Consider the following 11330-nt stretch of genomic DNA (forward strand, 5'->3'; position numbering starts at 1 on the left):
TGAAGTTGCCCAAGCTCGGCAAAGCCGGATCTGAGGTCCCCCAGGCTTGGCGAGCCAAGAACCAACGTCTTTGGACTGTGCCTAGGCTAGCAAAGCCTAGTTCTAAGGTCGTCCAGCGTTGTTAACATTCGATTTTTAGTCATTACTTTTTAGAAAATTAACAGAAAATCCATAAAAATTCACAAATTTGCAAAATCAACTTTGAGAGCTTTGGCCAAGCCTAAGGAGCCATTTTTGAACAAAAAATAATTTTTGATATTCTTCTCATTTTTTAGTATTTTTATATTAGAAAAATACTTGAAAAATCAAGAAAAATAATATTCGTGGCCACAAAAATAGTCAATATTTTTATTTTAATACCCTTTTCATTTTTTCCATTTAAAATTTGAAAAATTCAATCCAAGATTACAAGTCTCTTCATTGAGCATAATCCTAAATTAAGCCAAAAATTACATTTTTGAGTCATTTTATTTTCAATTTTTACTTTTTCTAAGTCATGATTTTCATCCTTAATGCCTCATATTGCATGTTAGTCCAATTGTCTGAGTTATTGTACAATTTTGACGAAAAGGACTTAATTGCACTTTTATTTTTCAATTTAGTCCATGTATATCATTCAAAGTACAATTAATCAAATTTTAAGGATGATCGTGCAAATCCAAGTATACTACCCTATGGTTTTCATCATTCTGGACCTATTGGTCGGGTCAAATTGGATTGATTTTGTCATCAAAGGTTTGGATTTCTCAAATTTCATTTTCGGGTCAACCTAAAATTTGGGGGTTTTGCACAATTTTGAGCATATTTTTCACAAAAACCACATTTTTAGATGGAATCCATGTCACAGAATCCAATTTTGGGGTTTAATTTGAAAAATTTTGAATTTTTGCTGGTCAATTTGGTAATTTTTAGAGTCAGGTCGGATAGAATCCAACCCATGATGTGACCGCACCACCTTCTTCCCCAAACCTACATTTTGCGTGCCCAAGAGAGACTTAAAATGGCTGAGCCTTTTCACGCCAATTTAGAGTGTGTCGGAGCTCCGATTGAGTAGCCGGACTCGGCCCTATGCCGACGTGCCTAATGGCGCGTGATTTGAGTGTTGGGCACGTGATTTCTAAGTCGGTTTACCCCCTTCCCCCGCCCTTCCGTGCAAAAATTTTTTGAGCTTGGGTATATAGGTTTGACGCCTTTTTGGACCAAAAGGAGGCTCCGTTCTGTTCCTAACTGTTCCACAACGATTTAGAGAGAGAAAACGAAGAGAGAAGTGCTCTACTAGGGCACGAAATCCACCATTGAAGCTTGCTTAAGCTGAGATTTTCAAGCTTTGGCCGGAACGATGTAGGACGAATCGAGCTTTGAGACTTGGTTTGCAAGCATCATGAAGTCCTTACGAACATCTAGGATCCATCCGTTCGTCATTTCATCAAAGAAAAAGGTGAGCGTCATTGTTGGAGCTTCAGAGGTCCGTCAATGGCGGATCTCCATTTACTCAATCATTTTGCTTGAAACTTGTTCTAAACATCTCCTAGTGCATCACTGATTCCATTTATGCTTGTGTTTTGCTTCGGTTTTGCGTCGAAACCTTGAACCAAGTCTCCACCATAGCCAAGCCCCTCGAAGCTTCCCTAGTCCAAACTAGACCAAATCGGGTCAATCGGACCCGCATGTAAGGTCTTTGAGCTTCATTAAAGCTTGCTCAGTGAATAGAATGGTTCGATTTGCTCTGGTTTGCACATTTGAGTTCCACCATTGATGGATCAATTTAAGCTTCATACATGTAGTTTTTCACCGTTAGATCATGCTGGATTCTGGATGTGTTGTAGTAGAGATTGAGACAATTCCATCGGTACCAAGATCAGCCAAATCGGAGTAGATTTCACTGTTGATTGGTGTCGAAAGATTCTTGATCGTTCGTCTTTGTCTTCAACCTCTCGACCGTTGACCAGTCAACAAGCGTTGATCGGTCAACGGCCAATGTGGTTTTGATGTGGCACCACGTGACGGCCATGTCGACTTGGCGGTTATAACAAATATTTTTGAATAAAAAAATAAAAACCCGGATTGATCGGTGGATGCCACGCGACGGCCACGTTAGCTTGGCGGTTATAATAAATATTTTTGAATAAAAAAATAAAAATCCAAATCGAACGGTGGATATTAGGCCACGTGTTATGATCTGGGAACTTTTCAAAAATAAAAATAGGTTTTTAGACAATAAAAATCATTTTAAAAAATAAAACATAATTTTTTATTAAACGACCGTGGATTAGTCATGTCATTTGATCTAGCCATCGATTTCAAAAGGTAGATCCAAGGGCCGTGGATCAGTCATGTGGCTTGATTTGGAAGTAGGATTAAAATATAATAAAAGAATTCAATAAAAAATTTCGAAAATTCTGAAAATTTGAAAAAATATAAAAGAATTTGACAAAACTAATCCATCAATGTAGGTGGAGGTTGATGTCGTCTTTCAAGAAACTCCAATATCATATGTGACTCGACCGGAGAGTTTTTTATCAACCCATTTGAAATATTTGCATTTCGAACCTTCTTTAAACTTGCCACATCCATGGAATGTTTTCCTCGGATTCAACTAAGTCCAAGATGTTCTTCTTGGACTCCGTAACCACAATAACAGTAAAACTCATGATCTTCTTCAATTCATTGAATGAATTTGAGCGAAGTTTCTGCCCTCCATTCGCAATTTTGGTTTGTTAGGGTTTTAGGGGCAAACCGAAATGGGGAGTGAATTTCAGTTTAATGGCGATTTTAGGGTTTGAAATTGGGGTTCAATGGCAATTTAGGATTTATGTTTGGGGCCAAATGAGCTTGAACGATGCCGTTTCTTCTCTAAAATGTTGAGTGGACCTCCGGTGAGTCATGTCGTCCTCGGTTATTGAAAAAAAAAAGCTAAGTCGGATTATGGCGAGCCACATATGCTTCAGATTAGAGTGAGCGTTTTTAAAAAAAATTGACATTTAAGTTATCTTTTTGAAAGTTTTGATACTAAAGTGAGTGTCGTACACAAGTTTTGACACTTGTGATGTTCTTAAGCCGATTTTACCCAGTTCGTGATCATCCCCAACACTAGGACAAGGCAATTGAGCTGTCAAAAAAGAATAGTATGGTCGAGGACGTCGATTGATTGTAAAGGCCCGAAAGTTTGAAAATGCTGAATTGTTCAGAAGTTGTTGCGAAGCAGTGTGTTGAAAATTTGCGTCAAAAAAATCGTCCTACGAGTTTGGAGAAGTAAGATTGGCAACAATGCCGAGATCATAACCAACTTTCAATCCTATAAGTTTCGCTAATGCCCAGATTACCGATAATGCAGTCAACTACGGTCGTTGAGGAGAAAAACTCCGGCGAAACAGGAGCATTACCATTATGTCAGCCATGTTAATGAGAGAAAAATAGAAGAAGAAATAACTTGGACAAAGAATGTACACGTCGTTATTGGACTTGGCGGGGCTATTTCCACCCCATAAATGACTAAATCCACCCCCTTTTACACTAAAAAGACAAGACCGCACTCAATTTTTCAAGTACAATCTAAAGTTATGGCCACACTCCTCCTTTTTACCATTTTTTCTTTTTTTTTATTTAGGATAATTACCATAATTAAGCATTTCACATGTTTTGCTTTTTAGTGTATTAAAGAAAACTGCATTTTAGATATTCCTAAAACGTTTTACACGTTTCATGTAAAATTATCTCGTTAGTAGTTAAAAAAAAAAAAAAAGACATTCTTTGATATAGTATATGCAACATCTAAGTAGAAAGCAGGTTCTAGGAAAACCGAAAAGTATCTTCTTCATCATATTTCTCTATATTTTGTCCCTCTTATCTTAAGAGCTCACTTTGTTGGTGAACTTTTTATTAATTTCATTAGTTTAAAATATATGTCAAGTCTCTTTATTTACTATGTCAAAGAATTTTTTTTTCTTGCTATATTGGCGAGATACCTTTTATCAAAGCATTTGAGGCGTTAGAGAAATATCTAGGAAAACACTAAAATTATTATGCATGATGAGGTATTTTGGTTTTTTTTTTAGCATAAATAGTTCATACGGGCTATTAATTTTCGTAAATCTAAAATGGCATTTCCAAAAATAAAATTCTTACTTTATGCAATGTCCTGATTTAATTAAATTTCGTGTACTTAATAATATATCTGTAAATTTGATCGACAATGTAGAAAACAACTAGATTTTTTGGAAATTTCTCTTTTCGGCAAAACAAATTCTTATGGAAATAATATCTCACATTAAAAAGATATATTGCCTTTAATATACAAGGAAATTCTTCAATAACAAAAAATGAACATATCAAATTCTTAATTATGGTAGGTATATCCTACATAGATATAAGAAAACTAATAAAAAGGAAAGTAAATAAATTTGGAACCACCAATTTAAAGTGTAATTTAATGACAGAAGCCAATTTTGTCTTTTTGATGAAAATTGAGTGGATTTAGTGATATAAGGGCTGGAAATAGTGCCGCCCTTGCACTTTGCTAGCATAATAGTTTTTGGATGATGATGAGAATATTAATATGTTATGAGCCTTAAATTCTTAAAAGAGTATCCCACAATAATTTTTAATTAATTTTTATTTATTTTATGTGACTCAAAATAGACCGTTAGCATAATAATTACTCAAAAACTGTTATATAATTAATTTTGGAGCAAATAACTTGAACAGTTCCACCTGCTGGAAATTAGACAAATACTGTCTTAGCCGTTACATTTGTCGTGGTACAGGAGAGGGAAAAAAACAGGCTACAAAACAACCAATAAACCAATTTAAACAACCATTTTCTTCAAACCAATCAAACTATTTTACCTCCTCTTATTCTTGCTCCCATGCAAGAGCGTAAAATAAAACAGGATCCTGAAAAGGAACCCCCACGCGATGGTGATCCACAGGCAATTCCACTTGTTGATGTCCGTGATCCCCTGCGACTGCAGTATGTCGACCCCGGTGGTCACGCACGTCGAGCCAGTAAGGTTCATGCCCAAAGTGTTTCCCATATTCTTCAACAGCCTCAGCTTCAGCATCTCCGGCACTGCCGCGAGCGGCGTGTTGTCGAACATCTGCACCCCTCGCACGAAGCACTTGGCCGGGTCATCGAACTCGTTCTGGAGCACGCTCTCGTACGGGTACTTCACGAGCGAGAGGTAGTGGAACCATATCCAGTAGAGCGGGATCCGGTCCCGCGAGATGAAGAAGCCGCTGAAGAGCAGGAAGTAGGCGAGGATGGCGACAACGATGGTGAACCCGAGCATGACGTGGGAAACGACCCCGGACAGGAAGGTCACGAAGGAGCTCCCCGCCCAAAAGGATGCGAGGACTGCATAGAAGAAGAACATGAACCCTGGGAACCCGCCTGCGAGGCCCACGGGCCAGAAGGTGGTGGCTGCGAAGGCAAGGGAGAGGATGACGAGGGAGGGGAGGGAGATGATGGCGTGGGCGAGGACGTAGGAGGAGCGGCGGTACGCGTTGTACGCGGTCTCCCTCATGAAGATGTAGCGCTCCTGGAGGAAGACCGGAATGGCCTCCGCGCAGGTGTAGAAGGTGGTGGACATGGCAAAGGCGAAGAAACCGAGCCGCTCTTGGACGCCCTTCGGGGAGTTGTCAAGGTGGTGGAACATGGTCGCCAGGATTATCCCTGTGACCATGACTGCGCCGAACCGGATCCCAAAGAGCTCCGGCATCCGCCTGGAGTTGGTCAGCGACCGCTTGGAGATCACCAGCATCTCCATCCATAACGGGTTCGCAAAGGTTGGTACCGAGGCAACTTGACTCGAGTCCCCGCCGCCGCCCCCTGAGACCAGCTTGCCCCTCGAGACACTTGCGCTGATGGCATCCTTGAGCGAGGGTTTCGGTCCTGTCCACACGACGTCGCGGTTCTGGAGTATCGATGACTGTTGCTTCGCTTCCCACGACTTGTTGAATTCCACCATGCTCTTTGTCCCGCCGGGAGTCTCTTCGAGCTCGCGGATCAGGTCGAGCGCAAACTCAGTCCGGTTCTCGTTCTCTGGGATCGGATGCCCGAACTCAGCAAAGAACTTGGGCAAGCTGGCCGGCGAGCCACTGAATACTGTGTTCCCATGAGAGAGGAAGATCAGCCTGTCGATGAGGCTCATTATTCGGTAACTCGGCTGGTGAATTGACATGACGACGATACTCCCGCTGTGGGCAATCCGCTGCAGTACCTTCACCACCATGAAGGCGCTCGTCGAGTCGAGGCCAGAGGTCGGCTCATCAAGGAACAAGATGATCGGGTCGTGGATGATGTCGATGCCGATGGAGACGCGCCGCCGCTCTCCGCCGGATACTCCTCGGTGACCTTCGTCACCGATCACCGTGCCCGCAGCACTCCGAAGCCCGAGCTGATCAATCAGTGCCTGGACCCGCGCCTTCTTCCGAGACTTGGAGAGTGAGCGTGGGAGCCGGAACTCGGCGGAGAACATGAGCGTCTCCTCCACTGTCAGCATCGGGAAGAGGAGGTCATCTTGCATGACATAGGCTGATATCACCTTCAGGAGCCGAGACTCTAGAACCTCGCCGTTCAGCGTGATGGTCCCTCCAAGGCTCTCCTTTGAGATCCTGTCTGCAAGGGCATCGATGAGCGTCGACTTTCCTGAGCCACTCGCGCCGAGGACCGCCATTATCTCCCCTTCCCTGGCGTCCCCGGAGATGTCGTTGAGCAAGACCTTGGTGTCGGCCCGCCCCGGCAAGCCTGCACCGTCGCTGCGGGACTTCTCCCGCCTGAGCAGCGATGAGAAGCCCAGCTGATGGCAGACGTTGACGCTGTAAGTCAAGTTCTTGAAGGAGAGCATGAAGGGATAGGCGGTCGGCGCGGAGATGGAGGAGGATGCCAAGGAGGTCATCTGGAGGACATGGCTTGATGGCGTTGAAGGCATTTGGTCTCCGATTTGAGCTTCTTCAACCCTCCTTAGGAGCTCGGCGAGGGTGTATGAGGAGCCATTGGGCTTGGCTTTGCAGGAGAATCCTTGGAGCTCGAGCCGCTGGTTCGGAGTGAAGAGGGGCAGGTTGTCACCGGCGAGGGGTTTAGGTTTCGCCGACGACATCAGTGGTGGCGAAAGTGGCGGTGACACGAGAGGTGCGTGAGGGTGATTTATGCTTTGGGGTTTCGTTAGAGAGAGGGCAACGTAGAAATGTTTTATAGAGAGAGTAAAAGAGAGAATGTAAGGGAGGATAGTGAGGTTTGGTGATTCAAGTGTCCAACCGTTGTCTAACTTGCTTTAGTAGGTGAGAAAGTCGTGCTTCCAGATTTTTATCGGAAATACATTTAATAGATTATTTTTGGCTCCCTAATACAGTTTTAATTATAGGGAAACGTTTTCCCGATAGTTTAACGGTACTATTTTTTTTTTTTTTACCGTAGATACACACACTATCACAGCGTATTTTACATAAAGCATTCATTAATTAGAAAATCGCGGGGTCTAGAATAATGACAGTATTGTTAGGATGTCGGGCTAGCGGCTTCTTTAATTATATTATATAATATGTCCAAGAAAAAACCTTTTTTTTTTTAACGAAACATAACATGAACATCTTGAATGAAGACCCTCTACACTGTATCAGACTTGTCTTGATACCTCAACAAATTCTAACCGTTGATGATTACAATTATTGGGTTGGTGGAGTCCACAGCAATATCAAAATGTGGTTCCTCCAATTAGTTGCCGAATATTTGAGTCCTCAAATGTACAGCCTTACAGATAGAATCAAGTGGACCACAGGATCATAAGCATACAACCTTATATTTCACATAGTGTGCGTCAGTATCTTATAGTCTATTATTCTTAGAAAACACTTCTAATAACGGATTTTTCAGAGGTTTTCGCAGAGTTTTAACTTAGAGGGAAGAAGCTAAGTCCCCGAGTTTAAGCGGATGAACTGTAGACAAAAATCCATGAAGGATTGAATTAGGTGCCCAGCTGGGATTAGAGGTTAACACAGAAAACACACGTCTTTCGCTTTCGTAGCTTGTCTACCTTGACTTTATAAGGTTCCTTTCAGTTTGACTTTGCAATTTACACGACTACACAACCATTTATACCAGGCCCACTACGACTTATGTTCATTACTATGATTTCTTTCACTCCATTTTCAAGTTTCTCTCACTGGAGAAAGAAAAATTGCTCAAGGCCATGGTCTCAATTATGTTATAATTCTACAGATCCAGCTTGAGTTTCATTCACATGATCTTTCAACTTCATTAATCTGTACTAATTATGACAAAATTATTCGATATTGGTCGGATGTCATGATCAAGGGACACCGACCATCACCTCCATTGTCTGATTAGTCAGACGTCTAACTTTGGCAGCGACTGCCCAAACGCAGAACAAAGTTCTGCATCGTGCATGGTGGCTATGCGAAAATGGCGTGTCGTGTGGCGTTTGGACTGTTTGATTTTTTCTATACGATACGATAAAAGAGTCGCAATTTCGGGGTGAACCACACCCTCCTAATCTAATATCCACACGCTTTTATTTGCTTCACGAAAGGTAAGGAATAATGATATACAGAAGAGGTTAGGTGAGGGTGTTATATCTGCTGCGGACCGAACTTGGGAATGGGGAGTTATATCCACTGTGGACTCGGCTCTCGTATGTGCCTACCTGAAAGGCTGAAAGTTCCCTCGTTCCATGTGGAGAGAGAGAGAGAGAGGATCATGTGTATGCATGTGAGGCGTACGTTCTATAACAAAAATCTGTGGACCGAATCCCTTATAAAAAAAAAATCCCGTGCTTTAAGTTTCGTCTCAATTCTATCCTAAACTTATTTTATCTATAAAAAAAACTCTCAACTTTCACTCTAGTCCTAATTCTGCCATCGCTAGTCCTCCGTAAAAAATAACCGTTAAGTCTTATGATGTGACAATTCCACGTCGGCACCACATCCACGTCAGAAGTTGAGATGAAAAAAATACCACGAAAACGTTGATGTTTCTATGAAGTCACACATCTCTCACTTTTTTCTTTCAGTTCTCTCATCATTTTTCACTCGACCTAAAACATAACGAGGTCTCATTTTCAAAGAAAAATATAAAAGATAATAAAAATAAAATAAAAATAAAAAATTCTAAAAAAATTCTAAAAGTTTTCAAAAAATTCCTAAAAATAGAAGTTGCTTAGATTAGGCTAGTTTGACATTATTTTCATAGATTTCATAGATTTTATTCTTTTTTGGAAAAATCATAAGTACCTTTGAAATTAAATTCGAACCACATTTCTCTAAACCATTAGGGCTTCATTAGGGTTTTATGATGCAATTTATCAATGTCATGATTCCTTGATTGTGCACTTAATTTCATTGGTTGTGCCTAGGTTTAAGTACTTTACACTTAGTCTAATTTTAGAAAATTTGAAAAAAGACAAAAACAACCTGCGTTTGTGATGATCGGAAAACCCTCACTTGCTTATAGGTGAATTAGTATTTAATGAGTTCGGATTATGGAATGAGCATTACGAAATTTTTATTCGAACTCCCAAGTATTTTTAAGGAATTTTTATGGACCCGGTACCATTTTTAGGGACATGACATGTTGAAATTAGGTCCCATCGGGTCAAGAATGTACGAAATTGGGATAAACAGGGACAAAATTTGGACAAGCCCGCACGTGGACATGCAGGGGAGCTCCCGCCACGCGCGAGGTTAACCTATGAACACATTGCGTCCACGTGTCACCGCCATGGATACATGGAACGCACACGTGACACGTGTCACAAGCACGTGACATGTGTCAAGTTCTGGTGCATCTACAAGCGGCTCAAGCTACCGACTAGTCATAAGGCGACTCTACTACAAGCTACCGATCGCAAGCGGACTAGACTAAGTTGACCGAGCTATTATAAATAGAAATCGATGTCGGTTCATTCAGCGGCTCTTGTCGAAAACCTCGGTTGTTACCCCGCTAAAACGCCGACCCTCTCTCTCTCGATCGTACCATCGCCGACCATTTGTCTGTGACCTCGTCGCCTTACACGAGCCCTTAGCCATTGCCGTTGACCGACCGCCTTAGCGGTTGTTACCTCCTTTCATCTCGTTTGTTTGATTGTTTGTTTGTTTTCTTTCTTAATCGAGGCAAGTAGATATCTATCTCTATTACTATGCTTTTCTATGATTTCGGATGCGAATGTTGGATTTTGATGATTAATGAGTTGTGGTAGAGGATTTGGGTATCAATATGAGATCTACTGTCTATGAGGATCGTGTTTGCCTTGGTAGGATTCTGATATCCGTCATTGATATGAGATATGTTTGGTTGTTTTGGATGATCCTCAATTCTGTGATGTTATAATGGGTTTAGTCATTTGGAATAGAAATCTACTACTGGGTGTATTCTACTCATTCCGTTGTTGAAATTACTTTTCTATTTACTAAGATGTCTATGGATCCGATGTCCATATGTCAATGTAGGTATGATTATTCGATAAAGATTAGCCATACTTCTAAAGAGTTTCTTGATCCACACCCGGAGATACCATATTATCCAATCTACAAGTTGGTTCATTCCAAGATTTACATAAATGAAGGACCCTCTAAAGGGATTGTGAAGTAAGAGTACAAGGCGATATACTATCACGGGATAGGAAGATAGATAGGCTCTATAGCTCTTGAGAAGCTCGATCTGTTCACCTCTCCTCTCTATGTAATGAGGGATTTGGCTAAGAAATCGGATGAGGACACAAGAGACATTTCGAATTCTAACTTTAAGGAATCGGTGGGTAGCTGTAGTGGTTTGACGTAGATTATTCCTTTGTAGTACTCCTCCCTTGTAAATGTTGTAAATAAGTGAAGTGGTTGTATGAAATATGTAATAAGGTGTGGATGGTGAGTTTGAATAAGCGAGTTTTGAATAAAAGACTATTGTTGTTTGAAATGTGTGTGTTATCTGGTTAGTGAACCATGAAAGGTCATACCCTTTATATAGGCATGCCTGCCGATTGAATGTTTTTGTTCTGACTTGCACTTGTGCTCGTATGGCCGCCCTGTCCGATTTTCTATTTTCGAGCTTCCGCATGTGCCTTCATACTTTGATTAAGAAAAGATTAATTAAAGTAGAGAGCGAGGTTTCGAAAAGCTTTCCCGTCGGGGTGTCGGTGGTATGGGACACTACATCTTGCTTTGGTATCAAAGTCGGGTTCATGAAGTGATAAGATGCGCTAGTGGATGAAGTGTTTGGTAGGCACATACGCATTTAAAACTACAAGTGCGTGTAATTATGATTATTAGGAAAAGTAGCCTATACTACTTATAAGATTTTGTTGATCATAGCTCAAATATGA

General features: G+C 41.3%; 1 protein-coding gene across 1 annotated transcript; it reads right to left on the reverse strand.

The window, feature by feature from the left end:
* Nucleotides 1-4654: 4654 nt before the first annotated feature.
* Nucleotides 4655-10041, reverse strand: LOC115735163 (ABC transporter G family member 20). The gene is made up of 2 exons (XM_030666276.2): nucleotides 9989-10041; nucleotides 4655-7269 (listed from the first exon to the last, which is right to left on the reverse strand). The coding sequence occupies exons 1-2, from the start codon at nucleotides 10039-10041 to the stop codon at nucleotides 4842-4844; spliced, it is 2481 nt and encodes an 826-aa protein (XP_030522136.2). The 3' UTR covers nucleotides 4655-4841.
* Nucleotides 10042-11330: the final 1289 nt, after the last annotated feature.

This window comes from Rhodamnia argentea, chromosome 10 (genome assembly GCF_020921035.1).
Source record: "Rhodamnia argentea isolate NSW1041297 chromosome 10, ASM2092103v1, whole genome shotgun sequence".
Classification (NCBI taxonomy): domain Eukaryota; kingdom Viridiplantae; phylum Streptophyta; class Magnoliopsida; order Myrtales; family Myrtaceae; genus Rhodamnia; species Rhodamnia argentea.

Bases quoted from the DNA above. Each gene is read 5' to 3' on its own strand.
- LOC115735163 (XM_030666276.2), bottom strand. From the start codon at position 10,041: ATGGCTAAGGGCTCGTGTAAGGCGACGAGGTCACAGACAAATGGTCGG. The intron at 7,270-9,988 runs GTACGATCGAGA...CACCTACTAAAG, and splicing joins CAGACAAATGGTCGGCGATG to CAAGTTAGACAACGGTTGGA.